The 21,803-nt window shown below is 37.4% G+C and overlaps 2 protein-coding genes across 9 annotated transcripts in view; one reads left to right on the forward strand and one right to left on the reverse strand.

The window, feature by feature from the left end:
• Positions 1-21,803, forward strand: part of FIGNL1 (fidgetin like 1) — an 80,031-nt gene that overhangs the window by 46,184 nt on the left and 12,044 nt on the right. For 4 of the 6 annotated variants that reach the window (XM_078377456.1, XM_078377454.1, XM_078377458.1 and 1 more), the window contains one exon: positions 21,436-21,486. The gene's annotated coding sequence lies outside the window, so the exon portion shown is untranslated. Of the gene's footprint in view, positions 1-19,728; positions 20,179-21,435; positions 21,487-21,803 lie in introns of all 6 variants that reach the window. The other 2 variants (XM_078377455.1, XM_078377459.1) reach the window with 1 other exon arrangement.
• Positions 560-21,803, reverse strand: part of STK17A (serine/threonine kinase 17a) — a 38,006-nt gene continuing 16,762 nt past the window's right edge. For 2 of the 3 annotated variants that reach the window (XM_020798400.3, XM_073002575.2), the window contains exons 2-7: positions 17,971-18,183; positions 13,250-13,394; positions 10,851-10,977; positions 10,462-10,510; positions 10,193-10,369; positions 560-3,119 (exon numbers count right to left, since the gene is read on the reverse strand). In XM_020798400.3, coding sequence (XP_020654059.3) covers positions 2,795-3,119; positions 10,193-10,369; positions 10,462-10,510; positions 10,851-10,977; positions 13,250-13,394; positions 17,971-18,183 — 1,036 coding nt within the window. In that variant the 3' untranslated portion in view covers positions 560-2,794. Of the gene's footprint in view, positions 3,120-8,541; positions 8,600-10,192; positions 10,370-10,461; positions 10,511-10,850; positions 10,978-13,249; positions 13,395-17,970; positions 18,184-21,803 lie in introns of all 3 variants that reach the window. The other variant, XM_020798401.3, reaches the window with a different exon arrangement.

Genomic DNA, 21,803 nt, shown 5'->3' on the forward strand with positions numbered 1-21,803 from the left:
GACTTAAACACCTATATAAAACTGGAATATAGTAGCTTTTTTTTTCAGGGTGGAAAGTTGAAGGACATAATTAAAGAACTGGAAAAAACAGCTTATCACATTAAAGCAAACAATTTTGTAATGACCAGCAGAACATAAGAAGTCTCCAAAGTTTAAAAATGTGACTTCTAAAACCACAGTAAGTGTACAACTTTCAGGATTCTGCAAAAAAGTGTTTAGAAGCATGGCACTTCCTTGCTGCCCCAGTCACTTTGGAGTTCACCTGATAACCCGCCCTTTTTGTCATTGTTCCCTTACTTTGGAAAGTATTAAGACTACAGTCTGAACTCTTAAAATTAAAAAAGCCAGGAAACGCTGGAACTTTACTGTGATAATCAGCATTAGTATCAAGGAAACTTTGCTGCTGCTTCTGCCTTTTCATAAAGATTCAAAAGGTTTAATTGTTTTCCCATGGCAAGAAGTTTCAAAATTATCTGTAACTTAACAGATAGAAGAAGAACATAAAACAGTCACAAAACATCTGAAAGTGCAAGAAGTACCAAAGGACTGTATTCCCTCATTCAACATCTGGAGAGAATGTTTATTTTTCTGCTGTAGGATTTCCAGTTTGTACCTTGGAATAACACTGTTTATTATTCAGTAACAATTCATTGCAAGAAAACCTTCAATATATAGATTTCATTTTATAGCTTTAGATCACAACTTCATGCTTCCAGAGTATGGTAGAGTGGCATAAATTCCATTTATGGAATTAGCTGATGTCCTTATATATACGATTTTCTTCCATTACAGATGAACTTAACTTTTATTTATAACTTACATTATACCTCTGTAGCATTTATACATATTTGAAGTGGTTTTATTACTGTACAAAACTTATCTTAAGGCACAGCAAATTATTACTCTATAGAATATAAAGAAGTTTCTAAGCAGCCAACTTGAAAAGAAGCTGGCTTTGTTAGAAGTACGTTAAAATTATTAAACTGTTTATGAAGTTTTATTATTGAACAATTCAAACGAAGATGTAATAGGATGCATTCTCTTCCTTACAGCTTCAAATCTGCACTCACATTGGAAGAGGAATCCAAGTGTACATTTGCTAGGTCACACACTGTATAATTAATTTAAAGATTTCTGCATAATCACAACTTGATTACCTCACCAATATGAGGTACAACAAAGGCAAACATGAATTTACCTTTGTTGTACCACCAAAAAGGTCTGTTTGGACAAAGGAACAAACACCACTTCATTGTCAAAGAGTGAATGTTTTATGCATCTGACATGAACTGTGACACAAACAAGCTGAACTTGAGTACAGCCTTCGTAAGATAATACAAAAAAAGTAAACCTCTGGGAGTAACAATAGAAAGTACTGGTAGATCCTCAAAAAAAGTATGGGTCCTTTTACAGGTTATTGCTGCTACTCATAAAACCAGTATGTTATCTTTGTGCTAGATACACTTTTACATTTCTTAGTGCTCCAAACAGATTTTTAATCATAGAAATCATTTACAACATTTGAATAACATGTTGCTCTGTTTGGATCTAGAAATCTGCTAAGATTATACCTCAGCTTTTAAAAAAAAAAGTCATTTCCAAATAAGTCACCTAAATCAGTGGAAACCAGATTCACTGATAAGCTGTTTTGGAAATTCAGTGCAATTTCTGCTAATGGCAAACAAATGAACTGACAAGAGACAAAATTAATATATGCTGTGCAGCACACATTGTAAAGGTCACTAGGCTTCCATGTGTTCTTCATAAACTAAAGCAACTTTGTGCCCTTTATAGTCAGATTAATTCTACCCCCCTCCAATCTGTCTACTGCAGACTAGCACATGCACATTCCATTACAAAGCTAGAGATGACTCTTAAGTAGAAGAGCCAGCTCTGGAAAATGTTAAACAGCAGAAACAATAATTTCACTGCATGTGAAAAACCAAATTCAGTAGAATAGTTTCAAGACAAAATACTGCCTACTCCTGGTGAAAGAACAATTAACCAAGAGGCAACATTTCATGCACACGAGAAACAAACAGCATATTTTAATTGAACGAGTATAGAAAGCTTCACTTTTCATCTGGGTAGAAAATGACAGGCATTTAGACTGGGCAGCAAGACATATGCATATTCTAAATATGTCACCCTCTCTGCCTGCTGATACGCAGCAATCATTTGATCGTTCTGAGCGTACAGGCAGAACCTCTTTACACCATTACAATGGTCATGATGTAGCAAAAGAACTGGGAGAACCCAGTCAATGCAGTCTGAGGTAAAATGGCAATTAGAGGCTTTCCTTCCTCCCTCCAACTTCAAATTATTAAGTTATTTGAATCTTGACTTAAATTCAAAAACTAGACTATGACAAGTCAAAGGGGGACAAGTTCACCCATTTCATCAGGATTAAAACAGAATGGAACAAGACAAATATACCTTAATACATGTAAGGTGCTCAAATATTAATTGCTCTTCGTATTTTTTGCTGCACTTGGTGAAAAAGCACACCTATCAGCTTGTCCAGTCAACTGAAGTATCCATCACTTTTACACAAATAACTATTTAAAAAGCACAGTATCAGCAGATGGAAAAAATGAACTTCTTTGTGCTCTCCTCTGTATATCAATTCCATAAAAATAAAGAAGTTTGGCATTGTTTCCTAGTTGACTTTTAAAGAGTTTCTTTATCTAGAAAGTTTTTATATGTGCATGTTATTTGGCTGTATATAAACTGGTCTGAGGACAAAAGAACCAGTATCCACATCACTTTTAAAGTCTCTAGAACAGAAAAAAACTCAGTAAATAAATTCTCCAGGTATTTCTTGCAATAATGGTTCCTCAAATTTAAACCGTATCGAAATGGGTTTGGGTTCAATATTCTTCTCTTTTTCTGACTGCCTGCATTGACCTAGTGTATATGAAGCTACTACGATCAACTCTTCTGTCATTACTGTTTCTTCTTTTTTCTCTCCATCTGCAGAATTTTCAAAAGTAGCATCTTCATTTATAATAACAACCTCTGATTCTTTTTCTGTATTCTTATTCCAGAACATTGTATCTGGAACATAAGTTTGTGCTAGCCAAGAATGTTGCAGGCATTCTTCTGCAGTTGCCCGTTCCCTGAAAAGAAAAAGAGAGGGGGTGTAAAAAGGGAAGCCAAAAGGATTCGATAAAATAGCTTAGAATGAATTTCCCTTAATTTCAGCAATCACATTATGGCAGGTAAACACATGTCTTCACAGGTGGGGTCATTTCAATGCCCATTAAGCTCTATAGAGGGCACCTGAACAGAACTTCCTCACTCATGAAGCCTTGCAATTGCCAGGGGGGAAATGGGACAGTTTCCTCAGTTTTCAAAGGAGCAATGGAAGGGTGTGTCCTGAACTTAATGGTCATGGCTTTAGAGTCAAGGAGCTCTCACTCTGAAACTACATGAGGCAGCAGCAAAAAAAAAAGCTCATTGATATGTAAGTAAAGTATACTTTATAATATCCCTGAGGAACAGGAAGAGGACTATAAAAGCAGTTTTTCTTAAAACAATCATAAACAGCGGCAGCTGTGGGTGGAGGAGTCAGAGCCATCTTCAGCAGGGATTCCTGCGGAGCAGATTTTCCCACCACAGCCAGAAGATTCTTTAAACTGCTTATAAATGGACAGTTTAAGCACTAGTTGAAAACTCTTATCTAGTTGCCAGGGAATCAAATAGTGAGCTGAAGCTGGGAACTGGGAAAGGATGTTAAGACCAACCAAGAGGACTAAAAAGAACTGAACAAGAAATTTGATTCTTATTTTAACCAAACTGATAAACATCTTGACGACTTGCAATCTCAAGTAAAACAAAATTCAGCTAGATTAATGGACAATGAAATGGCTACTATAGATTTACAGCAGCAGATGATCCAAAGAGGCTCCAAAGAGAAGGACTTAATGGAACTAGCACTGGCCTGGCTGAAAAAGACGACACCAAAAATAGATTGGACTGTTTACGACTTGGATAAAATACACAGGGTTGGTTCAAGATGCAGAGGTCAACCTCGCCATATTTTGATCAGACTTTCAAGTCCTAGGAAAAAAAAAGAGGAACTGATGACAATTCTAAAAGAGAACCCAGGGAACTTGGTATCCTATGCAAGTTTTTAACGATTATTGTCATGAGACGATGGAATTTAGAAGAATTATTACATCTCTTCTTCAAGAAAAAAGTGTTACATACAGCTTGGGTTACCCAGTGTTTCTAAAGGTGCATCATAATGGAAAATTTCATAAAGTTACATCAGTTGCAATGGCTTTGGAGTTTTTAAAGGATTAAGAAATAATAATAAAAAAGAATGGGAGGAACAAATGAAGAAGGTGGAGAGACCAGCGCTAAGTCATGAGTCAGAGGAAAAGGAAACAATGGAGCGGGATTTGATTGATGGTGATAAGGAGGAAGAAGAACAAGAAAAGCAAGGAGCGAAGCCAAAACAACCAAAGAAGCTAGAAGATGAGGAAAATCAAGAGAATAAGAGTTAATAGACTTAAAATAAAAGTTAATAGATACAATGTAAAATCTTACTTGACATAAATGGAGATTGTCTGGTGCTTGTAATTTATAATATAAAGGGATATAATAATAAGGGAAATTTTTTTTTGAGAAAGATATAGTACTACCTGAAAAAGATAATGAGATTTACAAGGAGTTACCCAGTTATGGTTAATTTTAAAAAAAGGAGGAATAATCCAGAATAAATTGAGATAAAGGGAATATAAAAAAGGGTAGATTGGGAATACAAGAATAATTTATTTTTTTTAAAAAGGGAAGAATTCTGGGAAGGAATATCTTTTCTAAAAAAGTATATAAAATATAGATATCAATATACCCAATATGTTGAAAGTTATATTTGAATAATTTTGTATAGATGTATGGCAAAAATATAATAAGAGGTACTTATGGATATGTTTGGGATAAAATAGGATTCATATAACAAGAACAGAGTGAGACAGGGAGAGAGTCGTGGCAGATGGGGACAGACACATCCCCCCTCCCAGGGTCTGCAGAGGAGACCGGAAGAGTCTATTAGAAGATGGGGGAGAAAAGTAGCAGTGGGGAATTGGATGTTAGAAGGATTCAGTAGGAATTTGAGGGTTTTTAAAATTATTTTTCAAATGGGGGTGCACAGTGACACACAAACCAGGACTAGTATTAAATTTTAAAAAAAGGCCTGGGGTCTAGTATGAAGAGGGCTAGGATACAGAATGTACTGATTAAAAGTAATATGGATATTGTACTTTTGCAAGAAACTCATCAAAAAAGGAGGGTTTTAAGGAACTGAGGGGCAAATAGATTCAAATTTCTGAAAAATTGTTTGGGACTTCAAAATCTCAAGGAGTACCAATATTAATATCAAAAAAGTGTACATTTAAAATAGAGAAAATGGAAAAAGATACTCAAGGCAGATATTTGATAATGCAAGGTAAAATAAAAGGTGAAGATATTACGTTTGTAAATGTTTATGCACCTAATGAGACATAGGAGGAATTTTTTCAAAATATATTGAGAATGTTGGATAAATTGAGGAAAGGTTCAGTAATACTATCAGGTGATTTTAATACCCAAGTGCAGTATTGAGTTTAAATGCGGGGCCATAGGTTTTTGGTGGATTTTAATTGCTGAGAGAAAATGGGGTATCTATATTTGGATGGTGAAAGTTGTGTATATTTTAACTTTTTTTTGTAGTGTTGTCCAGTTTTACCTTGGGGAAGAGCACCTCATTTCGTTGCACCCACTTGTGAGCGCAATGACAAATAAATTTCTTATGTCTTATGTCTTAATATGGTAATGGATTTGAAGAAAGATCAATCAAAGTTGCAAAAAGGGGAAGGAAAAATCAAAACGATATTAAACAGATTAATAAATAAAACAGATCTGAAAGATGTATGGAGAGAATTAAAGGGTGATGAAAGAAGATTCTCCATTCACTCACAGCTGCATAATACATATTCAAGAATAGATTACATATTTGTATCTAAAGATTTGCTGCCTACGGTAAATGATACAGTTATTTAAGTCATACAAATATTGGACCATGCCAGAGTGAACATGGAATTGATGTTTAAATGTGATTATAAGGAGATAAACTGGTGGAGAATTGATACAAATATTTTTAGGTATCCAAACCTGATTGAAAAATTCCAAAAAGATTTAGAATAGACGTGGGAAATAAATGAGAAGGGAGGAGGTCAACCTAAGGTAATCTGGGACGCTATGAAATCTGTGGCAAAAGGGTACGCCTATAAGATGTCATACATGCCTAAGAAAAACCAGGGGAAAAGATTACTGGATTTAGAAGACACTATAAAGGAATTAGAAAAAAATAGTTGTAATAACTAGAGATAAAAAAAGCAACAATAGAATTGCAAGCAAAGAGGAAGAAATTGAAAGGAATTCATCTAGAAAAGGTACAAAGAAATTTAATTTACTTAAAAAGAAAAATTTTTGACTATAGCAATAAGAACTCTTAAGTTATTAGCTAAAGTGTCTTCCATAAAAAAGAATAAAAGTAATATAGTAGTAATACAAGATATGAATGGAAAAAGATGTAATAAAATGAAGGAGAAATTGGAAGCTTTTCAAATATTTTATAAAACTTGATATAGTAAAAATCCTTCCATAATAAAATTTGAAGATTATATAAAAATAATTTTAATAAGAAATCAGACGAGGATTAAAAAAAATGGAACAGTTGATTACAGATAAAGAAACAGAGGATATTATAAAAAATTTAAAGGCAGGAAAGACCCCTGGAACAGATGGATTAGGTCCAGAATATTATAAGTTATTTAAAAAGACTCTTAATACCAAAATTAAAAGAGTTATTTAAGAAGATACTAATGGAAGCAGAAATCCCACTATCATGGAAAGTCACTCAGTGTTTTAATATTGAAACCAGATAAAAATCCTACAAATATGGAAGCATATAGACCCATATCATTGATAAATCAAGATGCTAAGATATTCACAGCAATAATGGCGAAGAGATTAAACAGTTATATGGGGAAATACATTGAAAAAGCTCAAAATGGATTTATGCTAGGTAGACAAATGTCAGATTTAATGAGAAGGGTACTTAATGTACCTAGCTAAAGAAACTAATTCTAAAGCCGGAGTAATACTGTTAGATATATTTAAAGCATCTGACTCAGTGGAATGGGGTTCGTTAAAGATATTAAATATTTAGGGTTTGAACCCATTTTTAGGCAGATAATCCACCAACTGTATTCACAGAATACAGCCAGTTATAGTTAATGATGGTATAACTGAGTCAATATACCTAGGCCAAGGTTGCCCCTTATCTCCAGTATTATTCACAATGATAACTGAATTATTGGCACAGATAATTAGAGATGATAAACAGATTAGAGGGATAGACAACAAAGAAAATGGTAAGATAAATTTGTTTGCGGACGATACATTATTAATGGTTAAAATCCAATTGAAACAATAGAAAGTTTCAAAGAAACTACATTTGAAGGAATTTGAGAGTATAACGGGGTTAAGATTAAATCAGGGAAAGTCAGAATGTTTATTGTTAAATCACTTGGATGAGGAGAAGAGAAAAATGAAAATAATATTTGAAGGTAAAATGGAAAATATTTAGGGATTAATATTACTTGGAACTTACAAGAAACAATTAAAATAAATTTGGATAGATTAAAAAGAGAGATAAATGGGAGGATAAAAGAATATTAGAACTTAAAGATTTCATGGTCCAATAGAGTGGCTTTATGTAAAATGTAAATAATTCCTAAATTTTATATTTTGGATGCTTCCTATAAAGATTACAGAAAAGAACTGAAAGAATGGCAGATAATGATAAATTGTTACTGCAATGGAAATAAACGAGTGAAGATTAATTAAAATTTATGGTATGTTACACAAAAAAGGGAGGACTTGAATTAGCTAATATAAATTTATATTGTACAGTGGTGCCCTGCGTCGCTATGCGGGGGGGGAACCCATAGGAACGCATTAAACGGAGTTTAATGCGTTCCTATTGGGGAAAAACTCACCGCTATGCGGGGAATCCTCCATCCGGCCGCCATTTTCGCCGCCCGGTAAGCGAGGGCAGGGCGCAAAAACGCTGCGAGCGGCCATTTTCTGTACCCGGCGGCCATTTTGGAACCGCCAATCAGCTGTTTGTAAAACATCGCAATGCGAAGATCGGTAAGTGAAATACCGATCATCGCAATGCGATGTTTTCCCTATCTAAAACATCGCAATGCGATTGCATTAGCGATCGCAAAAACACGTCGCTATGCAGATTCGTCCTTAAACGGTGCGCTCGTTAAGCGAGGCACCACTGTATAGCAAATCAGCTTAGACATATCCCAGATATCATTAAAGGTAATAAAAATTTAATCTGGACAGAAACAGAAATGGAGGGTAAGGAAGAAAGAGTGGAAAGTATATTGTTTAAAGAAAAAATTGGAGAAGAGATTAAAAAGATTAATAATCCTTTCCTTAAAAATATGTTAGAAAATTGGAAAAAGTTTACAGGCTTACTGAGTCCTCCGATTTCCCCTTTATCTCAGGTGGCGGAGTTAAGGAATTTTCCTGAAATCTAAAAAAAATATTAAGAATATATTAAAAAATAAAGAGATAAATAGGTTAAAAGATTGGGTGAAGAAGATGAGAGATAAAGAAAATATAAAAGAGATATTAGGAGGAGAGAGGATTTCATAGTTAAATATGATCCAATTAGAATGGTGGACAAGCGAATGGAATAGTAAGGAAGGGGAAAGTAGAAAAATGACAAAATTTCAAGAGATTATAGAAAAAAGATTGAAATCAGAGGAAAAAACAGAAAGAAAAGGAACTGTAAGTCAAATATATAAACTATTAACACAAGCTGAACAGGGTACATAAGGATTAAAAATGCAATGGCAATATGATTTGGATAGAGAATAGGCGAAGATGGGATAAAATATGGGATCAAAGAATTATGAAGAACATGTCAGTAAGGATAAAAGAAAATTGCTATAAAGTAATATCGAGGTGGCATTTAAAATGAGTATGATAGATAAAAGTGTATCATCATGTTGGCGGTGTAAAAAAGAGAAGGGAACACACACACACGTGTGTGTGTGTGTGCGTGTGGTGGTTATGTGAAGTAAGAAAGCAAGAATGGAATCAAATCTTTAAAGAAATAAGTGAAATAATAGGATTAAATATTTAAATGTCCCAATTAACTGCTTTACTGAATTTGGTCAATAACGATCAAGTGTTGGAAGAAAATAAGGATTTAATAGTAATAATGATTACAGCTGCAAGATTAATTTTTGCAAGAAATTAGAGGAATGATAATCAATTCAGCTTAGAGGAATGGTATAGAGAATTATGGGATATGGCAATTAATGACAAACTGACATGTGATATGAAAATAAGAAGAGGCCAATCAAAAAATAACCATTTAAAGAAAAATATGGAATGTATTCCTGGAATATGTATTTTGGAGAGGGAAGGGGTATATACTGAGGGAAGAAACAATGCATTTTTGGAGGGAAAATTGATTGAATGAAGTTTAATGCTAGCCCTGAAGGTGATGGTGACACTGTGTGATATGTAATTGTATTTTATTTTATTTTTTATTTTTTCTGTGGGAGTAGGTTTATGTTAAGTAATTCATTTTAGTAAAATATTTTTTTTAAAAAAAAGGATCAATGGAGGTATGGAAAACTCCTGTCACCTGGGGAAATTATAACAAATTGTGGAAGTACAAAAAATCCTGACGTCCCCAGCCAATCTACATGAAGATTACTGCACACAAATCATAGCCATGTAAAATTTTGTAGCCATTCTATGACAGTTATTTTACAAGGCCCCAAACCTGAAAACCATGGAGCAAAAGGCTGCTTAAAGACATATCATAAATTTTAGAACATTTCAATTTCACAATATATATGACTCTAGGTTTTCCAGATGTTGATACACACTCCTGTGCTAAATTAGTGTTCAAGCTGGAATATTTATATCCATGTCAAAGCCAACATGCCAAGGGAGGTTCATAGTCTTAATGGTTATTCCTAACTTTATAAACCACTGGTTCATGAAGCCAGATATATTTCATTCAGATAAAATCAATGTACATGAGCAAATCATAATGGTACCTTGTATGGGTCACAGTTATGAAAAAAAGCCTTTAAAGTCAACTTACTCGGGTTTTTTAACCAGAAGAGTTTTGATGAAGTCCACAGCAGATTCGGATACAAGGTCAAAATCCTCAGAATAATTTATGTTCATCTGAGATATATTTAAAAAGGTTTCCTGTTTACCATTTCCCAAGAAAGGCGATACTCCTGTTAGCATGACATATGCTAGTACTCCAATGCTCCTAAGTTTAAAAGGAGAAATAAAAGACATTAGCTTCATAAAAAGGAAACCTGCAGTTTTTGAAATAACTATTCAAGAAAGAGTTCTCCTTACCACATATCTGTTGCTGTACTGATTGGATCATAGCTCAGGATTTCTGGAGCTAAGATTTTAAAAACAGTTAATGGCTATATTTCCTATAAAAATATGCATTCATTATTTAGATGCCAAGCAGATAGAACATTTCCAAATGCCATTTAGATATGTATTTCTTTTATGTAGGCATTAGAAGTTTGATAATGGTATGACACAATTTAAACTATTTCCAAAACATTTAAATTTTTCTTGGCCATGTGTATTTGAACACTGACACAACTTAATAACTGTGACCTTGAAGTAATATGCAGATTTGAGACCTTGAGGCAAACCCTATAATTAACATAATATTATATATCTATGGTATTCGCCTCGACAATCACATTAACGATGTGTCAATAACTTACCCACATACTCAGGTGTTCCCATGATTTCTCTTAGTTCTTCACTATTCATCATCACTCTTGAAAGGCCAAAGTCAACTATCCTAATGTCTCCCAATGGAGATTCATTTGTTAGCAGAATATTTTGGGGCTGAAAATAAGTGAGTGGAAATAAAGTAGTTGTGACAACAACCTTATTAAAAACCTGTGGAGCCACCCTAATGTCTTACTTTTCTGGTCATTTTACCAGCATATGGCTGTGAATGTTTTGAAGGTCGAAATCATTTGCCTGTACAAAAAGATGTCAGGGAAGGTCAACAGGAAGTTTTAGTCTACATCTAACAGTGTTCATTAAAGCCGAGCTATGCTTCAAAATAAAATTATATGGTGCATACGAAAACATTAAAATGTTTGCACAATATAAAAAGAGCATACTTTTAAAATGCAAGGAAAAAATCATACTGTGTGCAACCTCATACACTTAATTTAACAAGTTAACATGATATATCAGAAAGCCTACGTACAGTTGCAAAATTTAAATCCAGATCTCAATTTAAAAAATAGTGTAGTACATGATACTCATAAAGTAAGAGAACACAAATCACTGTCACAAAGTGTTCGCAAACTAGAGATTGAAACATCAAGGATGAAAAGAGGGAAAAATATGAGCCATCTACATAATATTTTAAAAATCACAGGCATACTACAACCTAGCTTTATTATCGTTTTTCATGATACTACTTCCATCTAGTTTAAGTTAAATGTAACAAACTTCATGAGCAATCATGCTTCCTTGCAATGGTTCAATTGGATCAGTGACTCAAAATAGTTCACAAAATATATAACCCCTTATCAGCCTCTAACCAATAGAAACTTTGGTCAGCATTCCAATGAAAGCATTGCAAAGAAATACAGCTGCTCCCAAAGGGCCAGTTATAGGCAACATATAACTCCTTCAACAGCTTTGTTGGTTACTGGGGTCTGTTTATGGGCACAACTCAAAGTGCTGGTTATGATATATAAAGCCCTATATAGCCCATTTAATGTGTTCCTATGGGGGGAAAACTCACCGGTAAGCGAAGATTCCCCATCCGGCCGCCATTTTCGCCGCCTCGGTAAGCGAGGACAGGGCGCGAAAACGCTACGGGTGGCCATTTTCTTCATCCGGTGGCCATTTTGGAACTGCCGATCAGCTGTTCTGCAAACATCGCAATGCGAAGATCGGTAAGCGAAACGCTTACCGATCACCACAATGCGATGTTTTGCCTGTTAAAACATCGCAATGCGATCGCAAAAGCAATCACAAAAAACATGTCGCTATGCGGATTCGTCATTAAACAGTGCGCTCGTTATGCGAGGCACCACTGTATATCATATAATCATTATATATAATTCACTTCATCTGTCAGTTTTAATGTTGTGGTTGATCAGTGTATATCAACAATAAATCTTTCTGTTGGAGTTAGTTCAACCTCACATCCCACCTTTAATAGGTTTGGCTTTCTGGGTTGGGGGTGATCGACAATCCAGCAATAATGTGGCTGATCAGCATACTTTAAGCACATCACCAATAGAGTACTATCTAGTGGCAGAGACAGAGCCCAGGGACCAGGTAGTTCCAAGAGTTGCAGCTAATTAAAAAACAGAGAATACTGGTGATAGATAGTGGGAGGGAAAAAAGTCAGCTTGGCCGAGACAGCATGACACAAATCCTTGTTAAAAGTTGTTAAGTGGTAGAAAATCCTTCTACATAATAAACCAGTAGTACATCCAAGGACAGAAAAGGTTAAAACTTTGAAATTTCCACATGTACTTTTCTTGGTAGGAAATTGGCATTTGAAGAAAAACAGGAATGGGGAGTTTTAAAAGAAGTACAGTTGTGCCCCGCTTAACAATTACCCCGTATAACGATGAATCCACTTCACAACAATGTTTTTGTGATCACAATTGCGATCGCAAAATGATGTTTAAATGGGTTTTTTTCACTTTGCAACGATCGGTTCCCTGCTTCGGGAACCGATTCTTCGCATTACGACAATCAAAACAGCTGATTGTCGGGTTTTCAAAATGGCCGCCGGCTGCTCAAAATGGCTCCCTACTGTTTTTAGGAGGCATTTCTCGCACTACAGACACCGAAAATGGCCGCCCCTATGGAGGATCTTTGCTGGACGAGCAGGTATTCAGCCCACTGGAACGCACTGAATGGTTTTCAATGCATTTCAATGGGCTTTTTTATTTCGCTTGACGACGTTTTAGCTCTACAGCGATTTCGCTGGAACGAATTAACGTCGTCAAGCGAGGCACCACTGTAACTCCAAACTCTACTTTGATGGGAGAGTTTTCAAAGAACTGTTACCTTGATGCTGCCTCAGCTCTACAGAATTTATCTTCATTGGGGTAACTAACAAAGACTTGAATCTTACCTTCAAGTCAAGATGAACAACATTATTTTGATGTAAAAATGAAACGCCTTCTAAGATCTGTCTCATAAGACGCTTAACATCTTTTTCTTTGAAGGCATCTTCTCTTTCAGCAACACACTGGTCAAAGATTTCCCCTCCAGCAGCACTTAGAAAGAACACATTCATTTTTTAGTTTTCCAGAAGAAACAAGATACCACAACTGATAAACCACTTGAATCATTTATGGTTGAATATTGTAGATTATGTGCCTTGAAGAAGCTTAAATGGCATCCATATCTACTACAGTTTTTATGTATATTCTATTATCAATAGAAACACTAGCAAATATATTATAAATAATTTATTAATATTTTATTTGACTGCTGAATAGCTCAGTGATTTAGAAGCATCTGAAGTATCTAGCTGTGGAGCCAGAGGTTGGGACAGTGATTCTCCACTCTTTGTCCTTGACAAGGGATGGACACAATGATCCAAAGTCCCTTCCAAGTTCTGCAGTTCTACAATATTATTATTACTATGTACCAGGAATTGTGGATTATATCTATATTTAAAGAAATTCCTAAGAATAGTACTGTAGGAAACTTGTGAAATTAACAAGTTGAACAGTATGGAGAACTATCTTCAGAATGACAACACACATTTCTATTAAATAATTAACATTTTCTTAGCCCAAATACTTCTGTTCCTGTACAATTACAAAATAAGATTCAACTATGACCGAAATTATGAATTACATATCAATCATCTTAAAATTTAGAATTCTTCTGAACATAGAGGTTGCATCCTGCAAACAGACTGGTGAAATATCAGTGTAGTCAAAGGAGCAGAGTAGACATTGTCTAGAGGGGCGGGGTAAAAAATCTAATAAATAAATAAAATAAACTAGGAATTTCAGCCAAAAACGTTTTAAGAAGGAAGTCACTAAAGTACCCTACCAAGCATGAAAAATAAAACAGTCCAGAACAAATACAATATGAAGCTGTATCCCCATGTAGTGCAGTTCACTGAAGGATATGTAATTACAACTGGGTGCTGCTCCACTCCACATAAAAGTCAGTTGATAAGGCAGATGTCTTCAGTAGAAAGATGTCTGCCTTCATGGTCTCTGTGGGCTGCACAATTGGAAGACTGACTTACTGGGAGTGAGAGTTTCACTACAGTAAAGAAAGAATTGCCCTCCGAAACCTAGGCATTACCTTGAAGTTGAACATCAAGTCAGTGATATCTGATGAATGTAGATTACTGAGAGCAGATAGCATTAAAAATGTCTACAAGAGGCACATCTGCTGTAGGGAATCTTGTGCAGAGACATTTGATGCCCAAAGTGCCTGGGATTTGGGGAAGTCTGTAAGGCAGTTAGATAAACTTGACTACCCAGTGTGTGAATTGTTGCAGTGAGAGTGGGAGACCTTTTTTGTGCTCACTGTAGGAAATGAAGAGATGTGCGTTTTTGCAAAAGGGTGCAGTGTTGGAAAGACAGAATACCACTGCTCACCTCAGAACCAGGATATCTAGAATTTGCCACAGGGTTTGGGAGGTGTGGGGGGGGGTTGCAAAAGAATGCTGGAAGTAGCACATTTAAGAAAAAATAGAACATTAGGACAAAGGACCTTATCCAAATGAAAAATTAAATGGGGTTCAAAGGGCACATGTTCCAAGGTTCTCCTATAACAATTAAAAAGGTGGTCTTTTAGGACAGGAGATGGAGATCACTTTATATAATAGGTTCAAAGGGTGCTTTCATGAGCCGTGATAATACCAGGGACAGGGACCGGAATGGGTGGCTGAACTGTTGGGATAATAGCAATCTTATACGCACTAACACTGGGTATCATAGAGAGGGAGGATTCTCAGCCTAATGTGCTTGTCCTTGGCACTAACTTGACTGGTAAAGTTCTGTTTTTAGCATTTGAGGCAAACCCCTGGCCCCTCTTCCTGTTTGTTTTTTGCTTCCATTTTGTTGAGAGCCCTTCTTCCTCCCACCATTTTCAAAGCAGCAGGTATACACGGGCTCCTGCGTGCTGGAAGCTCCACCCCCTTCTGACTATAATTAGAAAGGTAACTATGAGTAAAGATACCTTTTTCATACTTTAAATGCTTCATGAGTCTTCGCCCCCATACAAAGTGATAGTTTGTGTGCAAACCCAGGGAAGGTGTTGATGAGACTGGGTTGACATTTCCATATTTCTGTGTTATTGTTGTTTCTACTTTATACTATGCTAACTAAAAAAAAAACAAACCCAAATTCCTAGAAACCCCCCTTTTCCCCAATATGGACTTCTGGTATTAGGTTTTTCAGGACCTTAACAACTGGATCGGTGAATGCCAGAGTACTGAATGACTGGGCCCTCAACATTGAGAGGGACTGACAGATGTACCTTATTAAATGAATGTGAGACTCTTTTCTCTCTTAGGATGAGGAGAAACTGAAGAATACATGAGATATTACATGAAACATGTAAACTCCCTTTCCTTTAGCAGAACAGGCCAGCCACTTTTCCTTTTAAGAGCACAATATGGAGGGCTTTCTAAAAGTCTGTAGGATGTGCTCCAAAAGGTTGGAAACTAGGTATATTTGTACCGATACAGAAGAAACAGGACCCCAAAAACTACTAAGAATTATAGGCCAATCAGCCTGATTGATATACCAGTGAAAATGTATGCAAGGTACCTCCTGCAAAAAGCAGAGTGCTGGGCAGAAAATCACAACTTGCTGGTCAAAGAACAAACAGAATTTAGGAGGGGTAGATCTATGCTGGATAATTGTTATATCCTACACCACCTATGATAACTAAATATAGAAGGAAAGTGAGCAGCTTGATGCTGCCTTCACCGACCTCAGTGCAGCCTTTGACTCTATAAGCAGGCAATGGCTCTGGGAGAAAATGGTTGATGCCAACATTGATTTGAGGCTGTTGATTTTAAAGAAAGGTCTTTACTATGAAACCAGTCATAGGATCCAAACTGGCGTCACACATACTCTTAGATCAGAATCCAGCATACAAGGGTGTTTGCCAAAGCTCTATCCTGGCCCATTTCTTTCAATTTTTTACATAAATAGTATTGTCAGACACCTACCAAAAAAAAAAAAAAAAACACCACACTTCCACATGCCCCAAATTTTAGACAGATCTGTAAATATTTTGCTTTATGCAGATGATATTATCATATTGTCCACTACACAAGCTGGACTGAGAAGACTGCTAAGATGATTTAGTTCTTATTGTATATAAAACATCCTAGTCATTAATAATGCCAAATCCAAAGTTGTAGTCTTCGGTAAAAAGAAAGTACATAGATGGTACATAAACACAAAAGAACTACAGAGCAAGCAAAATCCTAGGCATAACCTGCTCAGCTACAGAAGTATCGTCCTTACAAATAAAGAGAAGTTAACTGAAAGCAGCTGCCTGCCTGCAATCATTAAACAGACTGTTGAATTATACTTATCGAGGCACACTACACCCAATTTTTAAGATCTTTAAAGCAAAGGTAATGCCAATACTAATATTCGGTGCAGAAATCTGGGGTTTTGCCAACCTCACCAATATTGAGAGTTCAAAATTGATATTGGGAGCCTCAAATTCTACATCGCTCTGCTTAATTAGAGTGGAAATTAAATTATGTAATAAGATATGTAATATTTATGAATTATATGCTAATGTGGTTGAGAGGTGGGGCCTCAAGAGATGTTAAAAGGCGGAGCCTGAGAGAGTGAGTTAGGGGGAGTTTGTTAGAAATCTGAAAGAAGGATAGTTTGGGATCTGAGGAGTGATTAGTCTGAGGAGTGATCAGTAACCTGTGATATTTAATATAGATTAATATTGATGCTTGGTGAAACTGAAGGAATATGCTTATGAATTCTAGAAACCAGATGTAATTGATAAACCTGTTTTATTAAAATGTCAGTACTGAATGGACCTTCATCTTTCCTAAGTAAAGAATGTTGATAAGGAGATCAACTGGTGGCAGCGTGCGAAGAGAGATTTTGGTTTACCCTCGTGAGCTCTGTGTTTGGGGAGACAAGCAGGGGCCATGAGGGTGAACGTCATGCTGGGTAAGAGAACAACTGCTGGTATAATTCATGCCAGGATAGTCAGTGATTGGTGCAAAATTGATCAGGTGAAGGAAAGCAGATTTCCTAAGATCTGTTTAGAGGAACAGAGGGTAACTCTTTGAACACTGCTAGTTACAGGAATTTTCCAACTTACTCCCAAAATATGGTTTTTCCATACAAGCATTTAACCCAAGGAGTATAATGGTATCGGAAATATATTTAGACAAAGAGTACTAGATGTTGGAGCTCAAATTCACCTGTTATCAGATCCCTGAAAAAATCAAATGGTTAGCGGGTACAAAACATCTGTATTAATTTGAAAAATATCCCTCATATCCTATGAAAATGGAAATCGGAAAGCTTTTACCAGATTGTTTTGAACAGATGGAATCAATGATGAAACTGGGGAGATTCCATGGTATACCAATTCAAGACAGAGGGTGTATTTGTGGGGTAGCAGCTATGGAAGATCTAACTCATTATATTCTCAACTGTCACTTGTATACTGACATCAGAGAAAGTTAGCTAGATCCCTTGCTAAAGAGAAGGAAGTTCTGGGACATGAAAGATAAACTGGACTGATTTCCTGAATAAATAGGAGATAGTTATTCATTGAAATGTCTCTCATTCCATAAAGGTATCACATCATAATGCTCATACTTACTATTCTAATACCAAAATCATTTCTGTTGATGTTTCGTATACTTCATGCAAACTGATAACCCAATCACTGCATTGTGCAAGTTCCAGAACTGCAATCTCATGAACGATCTCCAGGCGGCAATCTTGGCCTTTTCGTCTTTTTCTCATGAATTTTGCTGCAAATTCTTTTTCAGATTCTTTATTAACACATTTCTTTACTACTGCAAATTTCCCCCTAGAATAAAAGAGGGAAGAAAAGACAAGTTAAATACAAAATCAGATTGCTTATTCAGGACAGGGTGATGGTGGTGGTTAAAATGTTATGAATGAGTCAAAATGATTGCATTATACAGGCTTTGTCTAGATGCACCCATAGATTGTATGTTTCTTCCCTCATGATGAACAAGCCCAAACCTGATGTGGTATTTATAGAACAGCCTCACAGTGCAAGACTGCCTTCATAAAAATAATTCTTTACCATTTTAAAAAATAGAGTGCTGATTTTTAAATGCCCTGTTTCCCTGAAAATAAGCCCTAGTATGATTTTTCAGGATGCTCGTAATATAAGCCCTAGCCCAAAAAGAAGCCCCAGTTAAGTGAAACCCTGCCCTCCACCATTGTGCAGCAACCAGAAGAAGATGACATGACTCTAAAATAAAACATCCCCTGAAAATAAGTCCTAATGCATTTTTGGAGCAAAAATTAATATAAGACCCTGTCTTATTTTGGGGAAAACATGGTGTTATGGCTTGAAAAGCTGCCCAAGAAATCACAAGTACACATATTGCAATACCATTCTATTTCTTTTCAGCCTTCCTGTTCGCTTACAATGGCCAAAGTACCAGTTCAACAGGAAAACAAGTGTTGACAGCTATGTTGTACATAATGGCTCTCTGAACATAAGCTCAGTGTGTTGTACATTTAACTAGCATTACCCTAATATCTTCTTTGTAGAATCCGTTTTAGTTACCAAAGAGGTACAGTAGTATAGATGCTGCCAAGAACATAATTATAATAGTGTAATATTGACCATGCTGGCTGTGGCTTCTAGAAATAGAGAGGTTACTTACCTGTAACCATGGTTCTTCAAGTGGATCTCTGTGAATTCACACATATGGGTTAAATCAGCGCCTGTGCTGGAACTTCAGAATCTTCTAGAGCTTTTCTGAAAAGATACAAAGTTTAGATTGCCCCTTGCAAGCATGCTCCATTACCCCCCAGCCTTCAGTTCCATTTATCCGCCATCCTAAGAGCATGAGCTCAGGTACATTATAAACAGTGATGGATAGTGGGGAGGCCGGGTGGGGATGTGTGAATTCACGGAGGTCCACTTGAAGAACCATGGTTACAGGTAAGTAACCTCTCTTTCTTCAGCGTGGCCTCTGTGAATGCACACATATGGGTTATTGGCAAGCTCACTTACCGGAAGGAGGGCTGTCACTGCAGACAGAGGTCAAGACAGCCCTTCCAAAACTTGTCTCCTTCTTTGCCCAAAGGTCCAGCCTGTAGTGGGTGACAAATGTGGACACTCTGGACCATATTGCTGCCTTGCAGATGTCTGGAATGTCCACACCACGCAGTAAGACAGTAGATGTTGCCATGGACCTTGTAGAATGTCCTCTAAGACCTTCAGGCGCAGTCTTACCAGCAAGTTCATAGGGAAGAGTAATAGTGGAGACAAGCCACCTGGACAAGGTGGAAGATGACGCTGGAGAACCCTTGTGTGGTCTGTGAAAGCACAGGAAGAGCCTTTCAGATTTACGAAAGTCCTTTGTCCTAGAAGTATAATATGCCAACGCTCTCCTGACATCGAGGGAATGGAGCATCTTTTTGACATCAGACGAAGGATCAGGAAACAAGGTAGGTAACGAAAGAGGTTGATTAAGATGAAATTCTGTGACAACTTTGGGTAAGAACGAAACATCTGGAAACAACATAACTTTGTCCTTGTAGAATTGCAGGTAAGGAGCATCAGATCTCAGAGCTGCTAACTCACTTGCTCTTCTAGCGGACGTAACAGCAACTAGAAAAAGAGTCTTGTATGATAAAAGTTTGAGTCTTGTGTCAGAAGATGTGGCAATAGAGGAAGCTTCAGCATGTCCACTGCCAACTCTCTCAGAGTAGAGAACCACGGCTGATGTGGCCAGCAGGGAGCTATGATGATGGCTTGCGCTCGTTCCTGCTTGAGCTTGACCAGGGTCCGCTGGATCAAAGGAATCGGTGGAAACAGGTAAAGTCGTTCTCGCCAGGGTATCATGAAGGCATCTCCCAGGGAGCCTGGACCTCTGCCCGCTCAAGATGCATATCTGTTGAACTTCCTGTTTGTGTGAGAAGCGAACACGTCTATGGATGGTTGACCCTACCTTATGCATAGCATCTAGAATATGCTGTCATCCAGCTTTCACTTGTGGGATTGTCCCGTCAGTTGACTCAACTGGTCTGTTAGCTGATTGTCTGATGTTGCAATGTGAATTGCCACTGGATAGATGTGACGGTGGTAACACCACTCCCACAGGTGCACAGACAGGTAGAGAAGTGACATTAACCTCGTTCCTCCCTGTTTGTTGACGTAGTACATGGTCGTGGTGTTGTCTGTCACAACCTGAACACCACGACCCTGTATCAGTGGGAGGAACGCTCTGAAGGCCCGAATCACTGTTAGCATCTCCAAATGGTTGATGTGGAGTCCTTTGTGTCTCTGAGACCAGAGTGCATGTATTTTGTGCCCGTTGCAATGCACGCCCCAACCTATGGGACTTGCATCTGTTGTTACTTGCACAGATAGTTGTAGTGGACAAAAAGGACGCCCCATCAGGAGATGTGGTAGGAAGCTCCACCATCTGAGCTGCTTTGCCAACTCTGGGGTGACCAGAATCTTTTTCTGAGGGTCGTCACAGAGTGCGTTGAGGTGATGGAGGAGCCACGCCTGCATAGAGCGCATCTTCAACCTCGCATGTGGGAGAGATGCTGTTGTCGAGGCCATGAGGCCTAACAGGTGTTGTGCATGGTGAGCCAACACCAGCGAGTGTGGATGGAACTTCTGGACGGCTGCCCTCAATTTCTGAATGCGCTCTGCGGGAAGAAAGAGCCTTGCCTGTATGGAGTTTAATGTGGCTCCTATGTAACTGGTGATGCGAGATGGTATCAGAGTGGATTTCTCGTAGTTCACTGTGAGGCCTAGGTTTTGAAGAATGGTTAGAGTATAACTTGAGTCATGGATGGCCTTTTTCCTGGATGGAGACACAATCAGCCAGTCGTCTATATAGGGGAACACTTTCACTCCTTGTAGACGTAGAAAGGCTGCTACAGGTGCCATGCACTTTGTAAACGTGTGTGGAGCCATTGCTAAGCCGAATGGTAAGGCCGCATATTGGAATATTTTGTTGTTGATCAAAAAGTGCAGATACTTCCTGTGATGATGGTGAATTGTGATGTGGAAGTATGCATCTTTGAGGTCTATGACTGTAAACCAATCTCCTTTTTTCAGTAGGTGGATGATGGACTTCAGTGTGACCATCCAGAACCGACGTGGATGAAGGTAAGTGTTCAGGTCCCTCAGATCTAGAATTGGTCTAAGTCCTCCGTCTTTCTTGGATACTGTGAAGTACCTTGAGTAAAATCCTCTGGCAATGTCTCGATGAGGGACCTGCTGTATAGCCTCTTTTTGGAGCAGAGTGAGAACTTCCTCCTCCAGGGTACAGTTGGATGTTGTCACCTTTACATAACCTAGAGGGGGAAGCTCCACAAACTCTAGCCTGTAGCTGAATTGGATTATGTCCAGAACCCAATTGTCCTTTGGGATCTTTTGCCAATTGTGTAGAAATGGGGCCAAACGGGTCAGATTGTCATGGGTCT

This window comes from Pogona vitticeps, chromosome 6 (assembly GCF_051106095.1).
Source record: "Pogona vitticeps strain Pit_001003342236 chromosome 6, PviZW2.1, whole genome shotgun sequence".
Classification (NCBI taxonomy): domain Eukaryota; kingdom Metazoa; phylum Chordata; class Lepidosauria; order Squamata; family Agamidae; genus Pogona; species Pogona vitticeps.